The sequence below is a fragment of the Pomacea canaliculata genome, linkage group LG5 (genome assembly GCF_003073045.1).
Source record: "Pomacea canaliculata isolate SZHN2017 linkage group LG5, ASM307304v1, whole genome shotgun sequence".
NCBI classification, from domain to species: Eukaryota; Metazoa; Mollusca; class Gastropoda; order Architaenioglossa; family Ampullariidae; genus Pomacea; species Pomacea canaliculata.
In genome coordinates, this window is record NC_037594.1 from 1498091 (window position 1) to 1519882 (window position 21792).

The 21792-nt window shown below is 40.0% G+C and overlaps 2 protein-coding genes and 1 long non-coding RNA gene across 4 annotated transcripts; 1 reads left to right on the forward strand and 2 right to left on the reverse strand.

Moving 5' to 3' along the window:
- Positions 1 to 6031: 6031 nt before the first annotated feature.
- On the reverse strand, positions 6032 to 8473 carry LOC112564225. The gene is made up of 3 exons (XM_025238900.1): positions 7855 to 8473; positions 6905 to 7027; positions 6032 to 6450 (listed from the first exon to the last, which is right to left on the reverse strand). Exons 1-3 carry the CDS (start codon positions 7928 to 7930, stop codon positions 6314 to 6316), a joined length of 336 nt encoding a protein of 111 aa, XP_025094685.1. The 5' UTR covers positions 7931 to 8473; the 3' UTR covers positions 6032 to 6313.
- Positions 8474 to 9098: 625 nt separating this feature from the next.
- On the reverse strand, positions 9099 to 20896 carry LOC112564207. 2 transcript variants are annotated; one of them, XM_025238862.1, is made up of 11 exons: positions 20830 to 20896; positions 18925 to 19880; positions 18064 to 18489; positions 16949 to 17034; positions 16000 to 16134; positions 15193 to 15403; positions 14717 to 14959; positions 13424 to 13657; positions 11312 to 12846; positions 10557 to 10650; positions 9099 to 10008 (listed from the first exon to the last, which is right to left on the reverse strand). In XM_025238862.1, exons 2-11 carry the CDS (start codon positions 19814 to 19816, stop codon positions 9836 to 9838), a joined length of 4029 nt encoding a protein of 1342 aa, XP_025094647.1. In that variant the 5' UTR covers positions 19817 to 19880; positions 20830 to 20896; the 3' UTR covers positions 9099 to 9835. The 2 variants fall into 2 exon arrangements, with proteins under 2 accessions (XP_025094647.1, XP_025094646.1); XM_025238861.1 differs by lacking the exon at positions 20830 to 20896 and adding an exon at positions 20569 to 20687.
- On the forward strand, positions 14204 to 18220 carry LOC112564227. Its single transcript, XR_003099181.1, has 3 exons — positions 14204 to 14264; positions 17139 to 17232; positions 18087 to 18220. It is a non-coding gene; the product is annotated as an uncharacterized LOC112564227 (long non-coding RNA).
- Positions 20897 to 21792: the final 896 nt, after the last annotated feature.

Consider the following 21792-nt stretch of genomic DNA (forward strand, 5'->3'; position numbering starts at 1 on the left):
AAATTAATCGGTATTTTAAGCAATGTAATCACAAGTCTAGGACTTGATTCTGTATTTTGCCTTTGATGTACAAATATTAATATAGAAAAAAATTCGACAACTCACTGAACGTTTGTCCCGCTACTGATGTGCTACACAGCTGTCACTTGTAAACCGTCGGACTGTATTTTAAACACGAGACCTTTTTTTCATTGAAATACCAATAACACTAATAATCACATAAAAGCAGTGGTTAAGAAGAAAATGTTCAGGGCTCACGCCTTTGCATTTTCAGAAAATGTAATGAAATGAAGAGAAAGACAAGGGAAAAAAAGTAATAATAATAAAAACAACGTGAATGTGGCAAAGAGACAACTAATCGGCGGTAAGAGTCGACGACTTGTAGAAAAAATATCGTTGATTTTATTGTTGTTAGTCGTTACAGCTGTGTAGGGGGAGAGTTGTGGGTGGGTGCGTGAGTCCATGCGTAACTGTGATTGCGTAGTGTACTCAGTACTGTAGAGAATATATCGATGTATGAATCAAACGGAAATTTAACTAGGGAGAGGGGGGAGTGGGGACAACATGAGTGCAGTTTGAAAGAAAGTTCAGTCCCTCGTGACACAAACGTCTACTCGTCAACCTCAGTGTCCAGTCAGTAATCATCGTGAGACTTTAATTCGCTAGGTAAGGCTGAATAAAAGACGAGAATTTCACAGCTGCCACAAGCATAACCCACACAACAGACGACAGGCCTTAACATATGTGTCAAGACTGTATTTAGTCGAGTTCATGGGTGAAAGATCACGCTTTGTGAACTGTGGGGTCATACACAGTAAAGCAATCATTGCAATCGTTCTGTGTGGGGGTATGTGGCTGGGGTTAAAGTCATATGTCAAAAGTTCACCTGTTGTTTACAGAGGTCTATTAACATAAATGTTACGAGTTCTCGCTACCTCCAGAAAACACCATCAAACCCGTCTATCTGTAACGAGTAGCCTCGTGAATGATCTTGATGATTTCATTGCCTCAAGCGCACACATCAACATGCATTTCATCAATGATGACGAGTCCTAATAAAGACTCAGCCTTCACCTTCACATTCCACGACTGTCTCACAGCCCTGATACTCCGCAGCTGTAGGACATACGAATCAGCATCATGTAGATCATCATCATCCATCCATACATCATACATAAATCATCATACATCCATCATCATCCATTCATCATCATCCATCCAACATCAAGATCAACATCTACAACAACACAGGCAGCAATTGCATTAATCATTACTGAAACGTTTCATATACCAAGTGTTCTAATCCTTAATCCTTAATCCTTAATAAACAAAGCAATGCATTCTACACATGTATAAATATATAATACTTATAAATGTGATTGTATATGTGCGAGTGTAAGTCATCCGTTCCTTGTGTGTAGGGCGGTGGGTGTTGTAACACATAGCCATGAAAGAGCTGGCATACTTTTATAGAAGAACTTCTATTTGTCAGTTTTGCCCACCGACTCCAATCCAGCAAAACAACGTTTTTCTTATTATCCACGTCAACGTCTTCATTATAAATATAAAATCTGATTATAAAATTGCGTTGATTCCTACTCCATGGTAAATGACAATTCAAGTTTATTTAAAACTGTAAATAAACCATTTTATATAAGGAAATATACACAATAACTTTCTTTTTTATTGATAGGAAATTTTATATTTTTTCTTTCTTTTTAAAAATATTCAGTAGTTATTGTTAGTTGTTTGTGTGCTTGTGTTTGTGTTCGCGAGGTGTTAGAAAGAGTTCGTGCATGCTTGGTATTTATTTAGTAGGATATTATGTGTATATGTTAGGAACAGGGGGTTGTTCCCCTGTCTGTTGTTAGTCAGGGATTATTGCCCTTACCAGTATGAGAGTGTGTTTGCTGCGTTGTGGTTTCGCGTCAGAACCCGACGTCATTTTATGACGCAACTTTAGAGGGACGTAGCGTGAAAATTTTTTTTGGAAGAGAGCAGACGACGGGAGACGGCTGTGAGGAGTGAAGAGAGGTGGACTGAAAGTGTGGAGTGTCCGCTTTGGATCTTGTGTGTCGATCCCAGAGAATTTATTTGTAGTGTTCGCTTTGGATCTTATGTGTCGATCCAGAGGATTTATTCGCGGTGTTCGGTTTGGATCTTTTGTGTTGATCCCAGAGAATATATTCTAAGTCGTCGACTAGGTGTCTGCCAAGTCAGCACTTACTCGTATTAAGAACCGCAACGTGTATGTGCTTTCCCCTAAAAGTTTTGTTTCTGCACAACTTCTGGACCAGGGAAAAGGAGGAATTCACCAGGACGTTTTATTTTTGGGTTGCACAGACCTTCTCTTCAGGCCGTGAGGTGTGAGTAACTAAGACTTTAACGAACTATTCAAAAACATACGTCAACTTTGATTTACAGGCCGCGACGTGAAAGACCTACAGACTTTATATATATAGTTCGCAGTATCGTGTGTGTGTTTTTAATGTTGACTGATATAAAACTTTTGTTGCCCACGACAAATCTATGTGATTTGTGAATGAAAGAACACGTAAGGGGACGTGTGCGTACAGTGAGTGCGAGTAGTGTGAAAGTGCGAATTGAACGCGTCCCTGACAGTATATTGCTTCTAAATTCTTTACTTTACTTTGTGTATATCATCTGTGTAAGTGTATTATTTGTCAGAACAGAAAGCTGGGCAAATCGTTTTCTTTCAACAATAATAAAAAATAATAATTCCTTAAAATATAAGAGTTGCCGATTACCTTATTAATAGTCTGCACAATACCGTCCACAGTTTCTTTCAAAAAGTCTGAGAGCCCTTTCTATGCTTTCAGCAGATTCACCATACACAAAGAGTTTTGTCACTTCCACCTTAGATGAACTGGCGAATTTTATTGGCCTGGGACGAACAGAACCACTAGCAGCTGTAGTTAGAAGAGCTGAGAGAGAATATTACAGTATCTGTAATTATAATCTTTGTATTAAGACTTGATATTCCACTAATCCTGAAATCGGAAAATTTTGCAAAATACAACGGAAATGTGAGATATGCTTTTTCATAATTGGTTTCTTACGTGCAACCTTAAATAGTCATTATTCATAATTTAATTAGTTATGCTGTAATTAGTGATGTAAATCCAGACCCGCTAGCCAGTCAGTGTCAATAAACTAATATTTCTGCTACATTTTCTGGAATACAATGCTGATGTAAGATTTCTAAAATACGACTAAAGAAACAAATATTGAATTCTGTACCGAATATGACTGGGAAAGTATTGTGGATGACTGCAGTTTGACAATAATCATCTCATTGCAATTATTGAAGGACAATATATTGATATTATCGAAGGATAGACTTCTCCCAACCTTTTTTATGAAAATAAGACAGTGGACAACACCTTATCTAGAAATTGTTAATTTTAATTTAACAAGATCTTAAAATTTGCATTACTGCCTAACCCTAACCCTGACCTTAGACGACTTCAATCGAGTCTTATATGAAACAGGAGAGAAAATACTGGGCTTCCAAAGGAAAAAGAAAGAACAGTGGATCAGAGAAGAGACATGGAAGAAGATATAGGAGAGAAAGTCAGCCAAACAAAGAATCAACAGCACCAGATCTGAAAGCCTGAAGGAACAACACAGACAAAGATATACAAAACTAAACAAAGAGATAAAGAGGACGACAAAAACCGACAAAAGAGACTACATAGAGAAACTGGCAGATGAAACAGAAAAAGCAGCAAGAAAAAATGACCTGAAGACACTGTACAAGGTAAACAAACAGCTAAACAACGGGTTTAAGAACAGTGATGTGCCAGTGAAAGACGTGAACGGTAATGTGGTCGAGGGAGAGGCAGCAAAACTACAGCGCTGGAGGGAACATTTTGAGTCAGTTCTGAACAGACCAGATCCCCCTCAGCTTGCAGACATCCAGCCAGCAGCTATAGACCTCGACATCTGCACAGACCCACCAAGCCTGGAAGAAGTGACAGCAATCAAGACAATGAAGAGGGGCAAAGCACCAGGGGCAGATGGAATAACCGCAGAGATGTTGAAAGCAGATGTGAATGTGACAGCTCCCATACTGACTGAAATCTTCAGGCAAGTTTGGGAATCAGGGCAGCTCCCTGATGCATTGAAGACAGGGCTCATCTTCAAGTTACCAACGAAAGGAGATCTTGGAGACTGCAATAATTGAAGGGGCATAACACTGCTCTCCCTCACTAGCAAGGTCTTTAGCAAGATTGTTCTGTCAAGACTGACGGCAACCTGAGGCATTACGGAGTCCCTGCAAAACTTGTTCAGGTCGTTGAAATGCTGTTCAGCGATTTCAAATCCCAGGTTGTCTGTGACACGGAGCTCACAGACCCCTTCAGCGTCAGTACCGGGGTGAAGCAGGGATGCATTCTGTCGCCGTTCCTCTTCATCCTGGCCATGGACTGGATCATGAAAACTTCCACTGACAGTGAAAGAAGAGGGATCAGATGGACCATGACTATGAAAGCAACAACAACGCTGGAAGACTTGGACATTGCTGATGACACTGCACTGCTGTCACACCGCCACCAAGACATGCAGGAAAAAACAAAGGCCTTCTCGGAAACACCTGGAAACCTTGGCTTGAAGGTCAGCACAAAAAACTAACAGTATGAGAGTGAACGCCAGAGTCCAAGACAGCATCAAACTAAATGGAGAAGAGATTGAGGAAGTTGACAGTTTCACCTATCTTGGGTCCAAAATGTCAAACACCGGGGATGCGGAGGTGGAGATTCGAGCCCGACTGGCGAAAGCCATCCAGGCCTTCGCCTCACTCAGGACCACATGGAAGGCAAAAACATCAGCCAGAAGATCAAGCTGAGAATCTTCAAGTCAACTGTGATCAGCACCCTCCTTTACGGATCAAAATCATGGAAGATGACCAAAACCATCAGTAACAAACTTCAAGTCTTCTAAAACAGATGCCTCAGGCAATAATACTTAACATCTTTTGGCCAAACACCATCACCAACGAAGAACTCCACCGAAGAACTGAAACCATCACCACGCAGGTTGAACGAAGGCGTTGGCGATGGATTGGACATGTGCTCCGCCAGCAGACAGCAGACATCTCTACAGTCGCCCTGCGATGGACTTCAGACGGCCGAAGAAAACGAGGCCGCCCAAAGGAAACTTGGAGAAGAACAGTGGAAAGAGAGATGAAAGGAAAGGGCTGGACATGGGGTCACATGGAGCGGGTTTCAGCCGATCGACATCGGTGGCGGACTCTGGTCGAGGCCTTGTGTGCAACCTGATGCACGAAGAGGAATAGATAGATAGTCAAGTTTATTATTGTGGACTGTTGGGTCGTCAGAGCCGTTGTTGTCATTCATCATATCTGTTAATTCTCTTACCATCGGTTATTCTCAAAGCAACACGCATCTTTCCAATACAGCGAGTTCATCATCGTCGTCATCGTCTGATACCAAATAAAGAACGGAACGGGCGCAAACGGACACGCTGACAAACAATTCTCATCGAACTAGTTGGCTCTGTTAACTTAAACATTTTGGTAAGATGTGTTGTGTAACACTCTGGCGTATCTATATCAATATTTCAGTGGCAGCAATATACTATTCTTGGGAATAAGAATCTGAGTAAAAAAAAACAAAAGACAAAATCTGTTTACATGCGTTATTTTAAAAAACTTTCCTCTGTACTTTATCTTAATAAAATAGATTTATTTATGTACCGATGCTGTTCAGTTCTATCTATAGCACAGTTAAAAATTATAAACAATAAAATAACGATCAGAGCAGAGATAATAAATTAGAGGAACATCGATAATAACGGATGGTGAGTTTAAAAAAAAAATGTAGAAAGACGGGAGAAAGAACAAAGGAGGAAATAGACTAATGAACTAAAGGAGAAAGAAGAAGACAGATTAATAAGATGTGGTGAGACTACAATCACATTCATATCTACATTTGTTCGCACGACAAAGGAGTAGCGGCTACGAACTCAGATGTCAAACCTTTATTCAGTTTTCAGGACCAAGCAAACAATTTCATGTGAAATATCACAATCAATTTACGACAAGGCGAAATTGTTTAAAAAGCCTTTAGGAATGTCTACTTGAAACGTTTCCGACGGTGCAGAGCAGGAAATAATAGAAGACATTTTGAGTGGAATGAAATGGTTTATCTTGTGTGTAATTTGGCTGAAATTTTATTGAAGAGTACTTGTTGGCATGGTTCTGTATTAATACAAAAGAACTGGAGGCATAGCTTTTGTACCCATGAAGGTTTCTGACAAGTCAGTCCTCTTCTTATTGTTTGTAGGAGATATTGTTACAGTTGTCAGTGTCACAGTAGTAATAACAATTCCTCGAATGTACCACATCTTCACACTTGTTTTTCCAGTCTTTACCATTTACGCAGTCTCGAAATGTAACCTGTGTGTCGCCTGTCAGACAAAGGGCAATGATTTAGCAAAGGTATGTAGTGGCATTCATAAAAGTAATTTTATCTACCCTTCTATCAATCTATGTACCTATTTACTCACTAATCCACTAACAGTCAATCTATCATCTTTTAACCTCTACAGTTTTCTTTTTCCCTGTATATCCTTCCATCTTTCTGTCTATCGAATTTGAACAATTTGATACAATAAGTGTATGTGCCCCATCCCCTACATATCTAACTTCTTTCAGCTTCGTTATATCTAAAAGAGAGAGAGAAAAGGACACGTAGTGGCAGCGGGGGAAGAAACTTGCGACTTTAGTGGAGACTCGCGCCCATAACTGAAGGGAGGAAAACAATTCAAACAGAATACAAGGGCAGTAACACAACTGTAAGAGCTTACAACAGAACCCCACAGATGGACGCACACATAAAACGTAAAACAAATGTTTATTTACCATTCTTGTAGAAAAATACTACAGTGCGACAGAGGGCGTAGGAACCACAGTCCTTCTCTGGCAAATCTCTGGAATCGCATCCTTCATCCGTCAAACGACACGTCTTGCACCTGAGGCTGTTGACTGCAACACAAAGTAAGGGAAGTTACTCTCACCTTATAGCAGACAATAGATTGGGCTACGATGTCAGACACTACACTTACCCAATTTTGTATCTGTTCTTCGCCCAAATTTGAAGGGGTCCCCTGGGACCCCATTGACGAAAATTGAAGGGGTCCTCCGAACTTTTAATGCAAAATGTACGCAATTTTTTGCGTAAGCAGAAGCCCTGAAGTTAGAGGATGAAAAAGAGAAAGGTTTGCTGGAGTGGTGGTGATGTTGGAAGCCTACACGTAATCAATCGCACTTTTATTTTCATCATTTTTCTCCCAGCTTGCCAACTTCTACAGCCCGTTCCAGGACAACACAATGGTCTGACTCGTCATCTCGAGAACACAAAAGATCAACTATAACAGAAGTGAGGGTGTTCATCGTCAAGATTTCTCTCTAGAGGCAGTGAGTGTATATCCCGTTGTCCAGTTTCAGATAAACTCGATGTAAACCAAAATGGATGAGTAATAAAGTCATCGTTTAAACTGAATCCAAAACGAATTTCCTTTTGGAAAAAGGTAGCCATCAGATTGGAGAGAACAAAATATAAACTTTGCGAGAAACATTCCTTGAATCCTTAGAAAAAAGTGTTAAACTAATGAATTATTCGAGAGAATTTTGTAGTTAAAGAGCACATCGGTGCAGTTATTGTAGGAAAAGAAATATCATGGTGTCTTTTCTGCGAAGGTCAGACATGTTGAGGCAACTGCCTTTATCAAGCAACATATTTAGACCTCATTAATGTGAGAAATAAATGAGTAAAACAAAAGAAAGGAAAGAATCTAAAGAAGTGAAGCTACCTGTGACGACGTGAAGAAGAAACAAAAGTCCGCACAGACTAAAGGCGGCGGCGAGCAGGTGATGTGCTGATGCCATGTCTGTCTCGTACAGCGACAACTCGCCCTCCCTTGTCTGTCCTCGGGTGGAAGTGGTCAGTGCCGATGGTCAGGCCCGTGAGGATGTGTTGCAGGCAGGTAGCCGGTGATGTCCAATGTCCTTGCTGCTTGATTGGTCGGGAAAGTGCCTCCTCCTGTAGGTGAGCTCGTAGTCCACTTGCTGGTGGCCTGCAATGGCCTTTTATATCCAACACACCATTGTCGTCCCTGGTGTGAGGAGGGAGATATTACGGGGAGGGGCTTGGTTGTCTTATTTGTGCAATGGAAAAGGACTTCCACTTAAAGGTATTGAACGAGGTGTGGGGCTTTGGATGGGAGGGAAAATGGAGGAGTGAGGTATAGAAGATGGCGAGGAAGGGAAGAGGTTTGTGTAGGTGGGGGAAATGTTTGCTGCTGTGTACCGCGACAGGTGTTGTTTAATCTCGCATCTCCTACTAACGGAGGTTGGACACTGAAAAGTCATGAAGTTGAGGAGGTCTACACTACAGTGGTCTGACGGAAATTAGGCCGAGGACTAACGAGTCATTCGACATAAGGAGGTTTGCAACACCGGAGACCAAGGGTCGACAGATCCAACAAAATACTTTTCTTTCAATTAGTGTTGTAAGCTGTCTTCAGATCATTAATGTTGTTACCTGACAAACGCATCCCGTATGAAAGCTTAAAAGTGCTTAAGGTGGTTAAGGGAGGAAAAACGTTTTTTGAACCCTGACTGAAGGGTCAGAGACAGGTAAGACAGGTCAAACAGTGTTAGTCCTTCTGCCACGTGTACACTCGCAGTCTGCATGGCACTGATTGTCCCCTGAGTCACTGCAGGTGTCGCATTGCCGATGTCTTGAGATGATACGACTGTCTTAGTATGGTTTGCACATGCACATAAGGATAAACTTCTTAACCCCTCTTAGGACGACAACTAGTATTCGCTATCAATATATTTTTATTGTGCAGATGGTGTACAATGGTAATAAAGTTTATTATCTCATTCCGGTGTGTAAGGCGACAGGTGTTGTTTAATCCCGCATCTTCTACAAGATGTCTCCATGACTTTTTTTGCTTTTTGTGAATTTTGTTTCCTGACGTGGCAGATAGTGCAGAAGGAAGATGCGCGCACGCGCACCAATTTTATAAAAGAAAGAAATATTCTGGTAATTGTACATTTATTACAAAATTAATCGGTACTTTATGCAATGTATTCACAAGTCTATGTCTTGATTATAAATGTTGTCTTATATATAAAAATATTAGTATAGAAAAAGTTTCGACAACAAACATTCACTAAATGACAGAGCTATGGTCTCGCTACTGATGTGCTACATAGATGTTGCTTGTAAACCTCGGACTGTATTTTAAACAAGTGGATCTTTTTTAATTGAGACACTAATAACACTAATAATCACATAAAAGAGCAGACGTTAAGGAAAAAACTTTGATGTCCTACGACTTTGCATTTTCAGAAACAGTAATGAGATAAATGAAGGAAGAGAAATACAATTTGACTTAGAAGGGTGAGGTCAACATGAGAGCAGGTTGATGAAAGTCCAGTCCCTCGTGACACAAACATCTACTCGTCAACCTCAGTGTCCAGTCAGTAATCATCGTGAGACTTTATTTCGCGAGGTAAGGCTGCCACAAGAATAACCACACAGCAGACGACAGAGCCCAACATATGTGTATATACTGTATATAGTCGAGTTCATAGGTGAAAGATCACGCGTTGTGAACTGTGGAGTCACACAGTCAATCAGTAAAGCAATCATTGCATGTGTGTGTGGCTGAGGGCAGTATAATATGTCAAGAGTTCATCTGTAGTCTACAGAGGTCCACTGACATGTTACGAGTTCTCGCTACCTCCAGAAAACATCATCAAACCAGGTTGACGCTTGTACTATGCCATCCACAGTTTCTTTGCTTGTGAACTTTCCTTCACAAGATCATCAAAACGTCTGAGAGCCCTTCTTATGCTTTCTGTAGATTCACCATACACAAAGAGCTTTGTCACCTCCACCTCGGATGAACTGGAGAATTTTTTGGGACTGCGACGAACAGAACCACTAGTAGCTGTAGTTAGAAGAGCAGAGGGAGAATATTATAGTATCTGTAATTATAATCTTTGTATTAAGACTTAATATTCCACTAATCCTGAAAACTGAAAATTTTGCAAAATAAAACGGAAATGTGAGATGTACTAGCTTTTTCATAATTGGTTTCTTATGTGCAACCTTAAATAGGACTTATTCATAATTTAATTGGTTATGCTGTAATTAATGATGTGCATCAGTCAGAGAGTAGGAAGTCCATCCAGACCCGCTAGCCAGTCAGTGTCAATAAACTAATATTTCCGCTACATTTTCTTAAACACAATGCTGCTGTCAGATTTCTAAAATATGACTAAAGAAACAAATATTTAATTCTGTAAAGGACATGACTGGGAACATATTGCGGATGACTGTAGTTTGACAATAATTATCCCACTGCAATTATTGAAAGACAAAATATTGATAATATTGAAAGATAGACTTCTCGCAACCCTCTTTTGATGAAAATAAGACCAAGGAAAAGAAATTTTTAATTCTAATTTAACAAGATCTTAAAATTTTTATCCCTGCCTTGCTTTGAAGACCAGTTTGGACTTTTGGGGTTCACTGAAGGTTTTGAAGCCACTTCACTGGTGATTCTCTGAGAACTGTCTGACTGCACCACCTGTAGAGAACACAAAGTCCACACAAAGTCTAGTTGGAATGTTCGTTTATTTGTCTGCTTAAAGTCTCTGGAGACGAGTTTTTTATGTTAACATCTTTGATCCTGCGTGAATTCATGGACACGTGACTTATCTTTAAGATGCCGCGATAGAGGAGAATTTTGTTTTCCCCTCTCCATCACAGAAATGAAGAGTAGAAATAGTTTTATTTTGAGTTCGCAGAGCATCAGTGATTAGGAAATAACAAAAGCAAATGCCTGCGACAACCTGAAGGAACGACCAACCCTTCTATAGGGTAACTTACTATTATTAAACATGTAACTCATGGCTGTGCTTCACCTCCCCTCATCTATACTCCACCTTATTCTGTCAACACGATTTTCAGATTTATACTCCACCTTATTCTGTCAACACGATTTTCAGATTTCAGTTTACCAGTTATTATTGACTATGAGTACTGTCCCACAAGTGAGCAACAGATAAAAAAAAACTAAAAATCCTACTTGTTTTCAACGGTAGCAAGTTTAAACTTAAAATCTGGTTCATGCATGTTTAATTTCTGAGAATTTGTTAAAATACAATCTCAGCCTTCAAAACCGATATAAATATCAGTAAAACATATGAAAGGAATCCTCACGTTAAGGCAGAAAAATGTTAACTCACCAAGTCCACAGGCTCCTCTTTCAAGGAGAAGACACACTGGGTGCTGCGGCCAAGTTTCTCCAGTTCCTTCTCCCAGTTGGGAGTTGACAGGAACCTGACCTTTGCTGGGTCTGTCAGTGTTTGCATGTGACACTTCACCTCTGAACCCAGCTGTTCGAAATTTTTTGTCATTAAATCTAATCCTGTTTTTGTTCCACGGATATGAAACTCCTTTCCAGATTCATCTAAACTCACCTCCACTTTGTAGGCTCGCAAATTGTTGCTCATCCTCATCACCTTGGCCCGCCAATAATTGGCGACAAAAATCTGAAGACTTGGAAAAAAGTGGTAGCTCAGCATGTAGATGGTGTTTTCTTTGAGGAATCGCTCTGTTTCCTCTATTACTGCAAGCATTATGTTGTCTGTGCCAGCTATAAACAGCTGATGACCATTGTGAAGATGAACAATTTTCAAGACACCAACATAGTCACCTGTTATTTTGCCCACAAACTGGTTCCACTCAGGTGACATCAGTAGATCAGCTGTCTCAGGTTCAAGAGGGCGCTGGTGTTGTACAAGAGACTTCTGCATGATGTGAATGGCATTCACTAGGTACTTGTCAGAGAAACTGTAGACATTTATCTCTCCCTGACTGTCCACATCCCAAACTGCCACAATTTTCTCAGACTTAAATTTATGAACAACATAATCCCGTGTTTCTTTGGTGCCCAAAAGACTTTTCTGCAGGTTGCTCATGTTGGTAATTTTATCAGACCTGACTGACTGCAGGAGCTCGTACATCTCAACTTGAGCCTCTTTCACATCTCTGAGCAAGCCATGGTAGCTGATCTCCCCTTTTGCTGTGCGAATATCTACCTTAAGTCCTGGATGTAGTTTGGCTGCTTCACTCTGGAAATAGGTGGCTGCCAAAAGTCGAAGCTGGAACAGTTTGAGATTTCTGTTGGTCTCTGTAATTTCCTGCTTTTTACGCTCACATTCTTCCTCTTTGTGGTTGACAATCCGTTTGACTTGTTTCATCAGATGATCAGCCATGCACTTTACACCCACTACTATAAACATCTTTTCCTCACTCAGTGTCAGTATGATTGCACAGTCCTGGCTAACTGGCCTGATGGTAGTCACAGATTTTTCTGTCTCATCCCATATTTCCTGCACCACATCTTGACGAAAAACGACAACCATGCTGAAAATGAAGTTAACAGCATTCTGGACATCATTGGTCCAGGTGCGAGCCAGCAGACGTGCATGCTCAACTGATGTTGTCAAGGTACATTCTACAGACAGTGTGTTGTCTGAGAACTTTGGCTTGGCATGCAAAGCCGTGAGTTGATGGGTCAGTCCTCCTTGCAATGTACTTGACTGCTGAATAAACGCCACCTTGTATTTATCCACCTCTCTAAACTCTACAGGTCTGGGCAGAACAAAAATATTGCCATCTCTTCTGCCCCCAGATGGTCCAAGACACTCCATGTACAGCCTGACTTTCAGCTGACTTCCATCAAGTGTGTGGGACTTTTCTAGGATTTTTTCAATTACTGAGTTATGAAATGAAAAAAATACAGTTTTATTTTATTCTTTTGCTGAAAAGAAAGATTCACGGATATTTCCAATATACTCCAGGGAAATTTGTATACAGTGATGTCTAGCTTACTGATCCATAAGTTAAATCAATCGTGAAATCAAATTTAGGATGTTATAGCTATGGTTGAAAGACTTTTTCTAAGAAAATTAACAAATAATAGGTAACATTTAATTTAGTCTTTAAAAATATACTAGTAAACTTTGATAATTTTATTACACAAAGTTTTTTTTGCAAAAACCTTTCACTTGCTTAAATTTTATTAATATCAAAAACAACAATAATTTTTTTTGCATAGTTCACATGGAAAATATTTGAAAACATGCTTTCTCGCTTTTTTGTTTTTATCATTTCTTCCTGAAATAGCAAATACGATTTCATGGGAAGTGACTTAATGGAAAACTAAAGAGATTTAGTCAAGGCATCCCAAACTCTTCAGCTTGATACTGTATACAAGACTACAGTACATCAATCTCTGAAAATAAAAATGTTGGGGGAAGATACACTTCACAGACAGCAAAATCTTTTCATACCTTCATAGTTCTCAAAGAAAACCAGACACCTGCCATTTTCATGGTCAATAGCCACTTTCTCCACGGGACCACCACCACTTCGCTTGCCCTCGAAGTAGAATAAAATGGTGTTCTCTGTTGTATTTTTGTTTAAGTTCTCCACAAGCATGCAGTTTGAGATGGGAACCCTTGACACTGAGATCTGTCTCCCTTCCAATTTTTTCTGTCGACACATTTCTTGCACCTTTGAGAAGTCTGATGAGAAAAATATGACTGTCAATTAGTCATTTGGGAAGTAAAACAAGCTAGTGAAGTGGAACTGAAATAAAAAGACTTCTTCAACAGACTCCATGATAAGTAAACTCTTTCTCCTAACACAACACTTCTATTTGTGGAAAGAAAAATTTAACTCAGCTTTATTATCTTTTTGTTTAGAAGTTAATTGTGCCTGCCTTGCTTTACACTGCTTAACTAATTCACATTTAAATCTGCAGTTTACAGTCTTATAGCCAATAGTTGTGGCTTTCCCATTACTTGATACCTATGACAAGGCTTCTGCTTACGCAAAAAATTGCGTACAGTACGCATTAAAAGTTTGGAGGACCCCTTCAATTTTCGTCAATGGGGTCCCAAGAGACACCTTCAGATACAAGAAAAACAGATACAAAATTGGGTTAGTGTAGTGTCTGACGTCGTAGCCCAATCTATTGTTGTCGTCTGCTACAAACTGAGAGTTACTTCCCTTGAACTGTGTGTTTTGTTGGGGGGTTTTTTCCCCCTTACCGGGAAGAGTTCCATTAACTTATTTCCAAGACGTCGTTGACAGCGTGGTTAAAATCATCGTCTCAGAAACGGAAAAAAAGTGAGCACCCCAAGTACAGTGAGCATAATCTCATCACAGATGCTTGCACACTCTTTAGGCACAGAAATCTCGCCGTTTCTGGCTAGACATTACAGTGCTTTGTGTGCCTGAAAGGCAGTTGAACAAAGTATGTTGATTTGTTGATTTTTTTTTTCACATTGTAAAGGGACCCCTTAGAGTTAGCCTGGGACCCCTTAGAAATCTGAAGAAGGGGTCCCTGGAACCCCAAAGAATTTAGCCTTAGCAGAAGCCCTGTTATGAGACTGTAAAATTAATTATTCATGATCTTTTTAGGCACAGTACTATTCAGAGTATGATGTGCCATCAGCCACTACTGTCAACAGTCCATGTTTCTGATTTTGTGAAAAAGTCTCCAAATATATACAGAAAAAAACTAAACGATGGTAACAGTCTGCCGTCTGCTATAATCTTTGTAACAAACTGTCATGCACCTGGGTCTTCATCAAATACAGCAAGGACATCTCCAACCTCATCAGCATACATCAGGTCAGTAGGTTCCTGTCCAGTTATCCGCTCCAGATACATGGCCAGACAGTCACGTGTTGTGCTCTCTGCCACGTTGTGGAACAGCAGCTTGTCTGGGTATGGAGGTTTGGGTATTGGGGGTACATACAGGGTCACTTCCACAGGTTGACCTGCGATTTTATGTTGCTGACTTGCCACGCGTGCTGCCACTTTATAGAGCAGATGATAAGTAAACACTTTACACACTTTATATCTATTGTACAGATGTTGCTTTGGATTACAATCAACATTCTCTGATTATCTAAACTGTCATACAATTAATACAATGCCAGGTATGCCAAGGCCAGCACAAAATCTGCCTTTTAAGCCAATAAAGGTATTAGTTTGTAGTTCAGTAATCACTACATTACATTTGTGGAAATACTTCAGTAACTGTACTGACCCTCTGGCTTCACAAAGGTGACACGGACGATGCCCTTCTCTCTCTCAATCTCCACCTTCTCAACATCACCTCCTCCGTGCCGCCTTGTTTCGAAGTAAAAGATGTATGTGTCCTCAGTCTGTATGTTGTCGCCAACATTAACTTCCACAGTTCTTACAGGCTTTTCTTCATCCTTTTTCTTTTCTTCATTCTTCTCTTTGTATTTTTGTCCCTTTTTTGACAGGAAGAAAAAAATACGCACCAGATTGCAATATAGAGCAAATATTTTCCTGTATAATGGTAATTCTTGTGACAGTAGCCTGGGTTAGGGTTAGGTAAATGCTATAGTTATTCATTCAAAATAAAATATCCCATCTTCTCCACTACGCAATATTTCTCTACACAGTTTTTTTATTTCCTGTTTATATATATATATTCCATTTCACTAATACTTCCTACTTTACAACTCTCACCAAACCAGTTTTCTTTCATTAAATTATATCCAAATTTATATTTTAACAGGAAGTGAATCAGCTATTTATTAAATCATTGCACTTCTAAAACACTGATGTCTTTGTAAATATTAGCTAGGAGCTGTGTAACAATAACCCTAAACATCTTAATATATGAAAAGATGCTACACTACTGTATTTGATATTTTACAAGCTCTTTTAGATATGAATCAAATGAACTCATTGCTGTTTTGTATGAAAGTAATAGTCATCAGATTTTAGCAGGTTTTTTTTTTAAATTTTTACTTTCAGTTTTGTGTCACATTATACAAGTGCGTTAGATGAAAATCAAAACAAACTAAAACCTTGACCATACTCTTGCATCCCTTCCTGCTCCAAGTTCCGAGGTCATGGATTCAGAAAGTCTGCACAAACTCAACCCAGGTTTAATTTCTGTGTCGAGTATACATGATCGTTCCTGGAAGTCGCTGGGTACAAGGATGGTCTGCAACTGATGTATAAACTTAAAGCTGAACAGTTCACATCAGACACAACATTTCATATTCTACAGATGAACATCTCACATCAAACACCTACAAAATCCTAAAATTCTCCGTTTGATCATGGACTGAAGAAGAGAAAGTGTGACATTTATTTGATCTTCTCCTTCAGCTTAAAAATGTATTATTTACAAAAGTTCATAAATTAGCAGCGATTGTAAATCATGTTTGATGATAGTTACATTATGTTATTTAGGCTCTACATCAGCAAGTTTTTTCCCCTCACTGGGCTATAAGATAATATTTCATTGCCGGATACAGTGATTTTTTTTTCAAGTCACTTGGTCACTACTCTGAGTTTAGAACAACCTGTCCCCCAAACTGAGTGAATACTTCCCCCACTCTTTTATCTCGCATTCAAGACCTTCAGACAGCAGAATGAACAGCAAGAGATCGTTTCTCTCACGAAAGCCTCTCTGTATATTTTTTTTCTAAATGACCTGGACTGAGTTTTTGCATGCCAGAGCTTGACTGTGCATGGCCATGCCTGAAGGTTTGTATCTTAAAAGATATTGAATCAATCCATGATAAAAGTGAATTTGGGTGTTATTCACTCGGTATTGGGGACAGAAACAAAATCCTTTATTTCGGGTGGAGTAAATCTCACAGAGAAGGATGACAAGACATTGCAGTACAGCAACCCATAACGAACATTTCAGTTGACTAAGTCAGTGTTCTCATGCTGGAGCAGCTGCAGCTAAGTGAACAATAAGTAATAAAGGACACTGACGCTTGAATTATCTTTCATTTTGTCGGAATACAAACCTTACTAAAGGTTGTCTCGACATTTTGTGTCTGGCCAACAATGACAAGCGATGGTGACGATGAGTGACTCTTCTCATAAACAGCAACTGGCACAAGACAAGACAACACAATATGACTGTCCTCTCTTTGGTCTTGCATTTTGTCTTGTGGTGATAAATGTTATTGCAATATGTTGCTTATCTCTGTTCAGGTGAAAAATATACAAGACTAACGATGCCTCCAGCAGAAGCCACAACAGGCAAAGTGAGAGGAACACAGAGAGGTTCATGGCAATAGTCCGACAGGTGAGAGTTACCCCATGATAGTTTTACAATCACTGTTACAGGTCTTGCATGGAATGAAATGCTTTGTAACACAAGTAATTCATATGCAAGGAAATATCATATGCTCTATAATGTATGTCTCTTTGGTTCTATCTATCTATCTATTCCTCTTCGTGCATCAGGTTGCACATAAGGCCTCAACCAGAGTCCGCCACCGATGTCGATCGGCTGAAACCCGCTCTAGGTGACCCCATGTCCAGCCCTTTCCTTTCATCTCCCTTTCCACTGTTCTTCTCCAAGTTTCCTTTGGGCGGCCTCGTTTTCTTCGGCCGTCTGGAGTCCATCGTAGGGCGACTCTGGAAAGGTCTGCTGTCTGCTGGCGGAGCACATGTCCAATCCATCGCCAACGCCTTCGTTGAACCTGCGTGGTGATGGACTCGGTTTCAGTTCTTCGGTGGAGTTCTTCGTTGGTGATGGTGTTTGGCCAAAAGATGTTAAGTATGCGCCTGAGGCATCTGGTTTGGAAGACGTCAAGCTTGTTACTGATGGTTTTGGTCATCTTCCAGGATTCTGATCCGTAAAGGAGGGTGCTGATCACATTTGACTTGAAGGTTCTCAGTTTGATCTTCTGGCTGATGTTTTTTGCCTTCCATGTGCTCCTGAGTGAGGCGAAGGCCTGGCTGGCTTTCGCCAGTCGGGCTCGAATCTCCGTCTCTTTGGTTAGTGCGCTTAAATGTTTTTCATATTTTAAGTTGTTTTACTCTCACAAAATCTTTCAGAGAAATACTAATTAGAGCAATAATATTTACCGATAATTCTAAAATCACTAGGGGAAAATTTCTAGCTTCTTACCCAGGTCTGCTTCTATCTTCCAGCGATTACTCATCGCTTTCTCCATGACTTGGACAAGGGTTTGCTTCACAGAAGCAGACGACTTTTCCAGGTAGAGGAAGATAGTTTCAGAGTTTTCTTTTTCCTTCAAGTGATCTTCGATTACACGAAGTATGCTATTCAGATTCTCATCAAGTGAATGTTTAACACTCATGGCAAGGGGAACAGCTAAGCCTGCTCCACATGAAGATGTTAACCTTAAGGCCTCAGCCAGTCCATCAGCCAGCTCTTCAGGCATCAGTGGATGTGAGGCTGGGATGTCGGGAAGATACAGCAGCCAGATGGTCTGTTCATCCTCTGGTCTCTGAGATTGAAGCTTCAGTCTGTGAGCCTTGGGTGAGCCTCCGAGAAATTTAGCATACAGCTCAGTTTTAGTTGTTAGAAGACCTGCAAAGGCAAGAAATGTTGATAACTCCTTGATGCAAACATGATTGTAATGGTGTCATACTGGGTAACATTGATTTATATGATCTGAAAGTGGAAATAACAATACTGCCATCTATCGAGCATTTCTTTTATTATGTTTGTGAACATAAAAATAGTACAAACCATTAATTAGTTGTTTCTAACAGTCTACTAGCTTTCCTTTAATCTCACACACACACACGCGCTCGTGCGAAACGCACAGGCACCATCACACACAAGCAAATTTGCATACTTGTCTTGTGGACCCTGTATTAAACACCTATATTGCCAATATATCTGTAATGAGGATTAAATGATGTTGAAATCAAATTATTAAAAATTATTACATTGATCACGAAATGTTACATACAAAACATGTATCCATGTATTCTCAAGTGCATTTTAACTACAACTCGCCTCTTTCAAGAATCAGTCTCTGTGTAGGCGGCCAATCTCTGACATTGTCTCTGAATGGAAAAACCAAAACACTGCAGTCAGTCGCAGCCATGTTGCCCTCGCACAGAAACAGTTGATGACCTCTGGGACACTCAGCTCGCACCAACACCTGATGTACAGGTAAAAGGACAGACACCCGGCAGTTGTGTTCTCTTTCTAGCCGCCTGACCTCCTTCTGACCTCTGCCACTGCTTAAGAACAGCGCGCGGGAAGGTTCCACATCTTTCGAAAATTGTTGAACGTTTGCTGCGAAATTTTCTATGAAGCCTTTTACATCTTCGAAATCGAATCTTTTTGAAGAAACTAACAGACTTCCTTGACCTCTGTCCTCCATCTGCACGGTGATGCTCACACCACTGTCTGGCCAAGACGCATGCACGTCCTCCTGTAAGTGATCCAGATGGCACTGCAAGTAGTTCATGTGTTGTCTGGACACTGAAAAGCGACCTGTCTTCGTGGCTAGAGATGCGATCTCTGGCTCAACCTCAGTTTTCACCTTTCTGTGAAACGCAGATATATATGTCGAACTGCTTCGTTCAAAGTCGGTGTCAAACTGACCGGGAAATTTTTCCTTTAGTGAGTTCAAGACATTTAAAACCTGTTCATCGTTTTCAGCGGCTAACACGTTTATTTCTCCCACCACTTTGTGGATGGTGTCTGCCACCTTTTTAGGATCGCCATGGGTGACTAGTATGGCACCGCTTGCTATGCTGCTCCTGTCGATGGTCAGACTCGAGTCCATCAATTCTCCAAATAAATCCAGCATCACTGACTTGCGCTGGAGGAGTTTTGCAGTGGGCTTTGCTACATTCACTGGACTTTTTAAGGTTCTGCTCGATGGTGTGGACGCCATGAAGTTCGGAAAAGTAACTTCCAGATGGTGTTTATTGAACTGACCTTGTGTACACTTCACCAGCCTGTAAATAAAATTTGTAAACAGACATGTCATAAACCAGTCCGTGACTCCAGTGTTTTTCAGAATATTTAACACTTTTGCGACTCACAGAATAAAAGTGTAAGTTTAAAGTATGGCTGAATGGATGAAAAAATTAGATAGGAAAGGGTTAACTGTGACAGAAAGTGTTCACCAGTAGGTTTTGGAGAGAACGAGTCCTGAGCCACTCGACAGCGAAATGAAGATGATGAGGGCAGCCTCAGGCAATCGTTTTGTTGTGTTTTGAAAGAACGAGCATTTGGAGTCATCTACTATCATTCCCTACTACAATGGCGAAACATGTGCGGAAAGACATTTTTCAGAAAGATTTAAGTTATGTAGTTACAATAAAGTACTTGGAGGTAGTTAACGGTGTAAAAATGTACTAAACTTTTGAGAACCAAGGAACAAATGTGTCTCATACTTTTAAATTGCCCCCAACTCGATCATAACCACAGTATATTCCTGACTTTCTACAACTAAAGCTCGTGTTGGTGAGCATGCATCAGCTTCAGGGTCAGGTTGACCACACCTTTAGGTTGGTGACCATTTTTGTTAACAGGACAAAATGTTGCTTGTTTTTTCTGGTGGGTGTTCCTAGTGAAATAAACTAATATTTGTTGAGCAGATTTTCCTCTTAAATTCCAGAAATATTTGATTGTCTGCCCTACCAATGTTTTTGTCCCATGATACGAAGAACGCCTTGGGGTGAAAGTTGCTGCAATCTGTTGATCATTAGACGTCATGAGCTTGTTGTTGTTTATCAAGATATTTCAGGTGTGACAGTGCCAGTGATTACCTGTGCATTCAGCAGTACCTACAGCTTTGCACAGAAATTCACTGAAATGTAAATTTTAATTATTGTCACCAGGAAACAATTACAGTACAAAAAGTATCAAATAATAAAGTCTTTGTACTCAAACAAGACTTACTTGAAGAGGAAGCAGCAATGGGCGATTATCTTAAAGGCTCACCGAAAAAATACGTGGCACTCATCTGATGGATGCTGGAACGTGTGATAAACTGATAAACACGACAGTTGATAATGAAATATGTGTCGCAGAGCTGATGGAAGCTGTAAAGTTAGATGAACCGATAAACATGGCAAACATTTCTTATCCTGGTAGAAGGAAAAAATGAAATCTTTGTGGAACAACAGTGGATTGGAAAAGTGTTCTCGTTGGAAGAGACTAGTTTTACTTCCTTCGTTGAGGTTGGTATGATGAGTGTCTAAAATGGGAAACTTGCAGCGCAATATGTTATGGAATATGCTCCATTCTTGAGAACAAGTAATTCTTTCTCCACTGCCCATGTGAGACATTCTCTATGAGTAGCAATATCTGTCTTAACACTGTCTTCACTGATACTCTCATTGTCGGATACTTGTCGTGTAAACAGCAACAAACAAACAAACACAGTAAGAAAGAAACACAAAAAGAAAAAAAAAATGAAGAAAAGAAATATAAAAGAAAGAAAGTAAGACAAAATGAAACAAAGAAAAAAGCAAATAAAATGAGAATCGACAAAACATCGTTATAGGAGTTTGTACTGCATTGTTTTTCTCAGATGTACCAGACTTGTGCTCACAATTTACTGACAAAACAATAGGAGTCTCGTGTGACTATGTTTTATCCAGGGCTCTGAGGCAAAGTAGACTTTGAACATCTGTACCTTTGTGTCTCCACACCAACACTATCTTTACACTTAATGCACATTTTTAATGCATGCTTCGTTTTGTCAACACCCACTTATGTACATGTTTGGCCAGTAATTTTCACTGTCCATTGTATAAATAAACTATAAACTATAATTATATGTCACTCCTTGTGGGAGCCGTAATGTGCTCCAATATCTTAACACTCTTTTGTCATTAGAACATGTGTTACTAGGAGTCT

Coding starts and splice junctions, on each gene's coding strand:
- LOC112564207 (XM_025238861.1), bottom strand. CDS start 20,633: ATGATCAACAGATTGCAGCAACTTTCACCCCAAGGCGTTCTTCGTATC. Junction 18,490..18,924: donor GAGACTGATTCTTGAAAGAG/GCGAGTTGTAGT, acceptor TTGCCTTTGCAG/GTCTTCTAACAACTAAAACT. Junction 12,847..13,423: donor TTTCTTTGAGAACTATGAAG/GTATGAAAAGAT, acceptor TTCATAACTCAG/TAATTGAAAAAATCCTAGAA.
- LOC112564225 (XM_025238900.1), bottom strand. CDS start 7,930: ATGGCATCAGCACATCACCTGCTCGCCGCCGCCTTTAGTCTGTGCGGA. Junction 7,028..7,854: donor TCTTCTTCACGTCGTCACAG/GTAGCTTCACTT, acceptor TTTGTGTTGCAG/TCAACAGCCTCAGGTGCAAG. Junction 6,451..6,904: donor AGTATTTTTCTACAAGAATG/GTAAATAAACAT, acceptor TTTGTCTGACAG/GCGACACACAGGTTACATTT.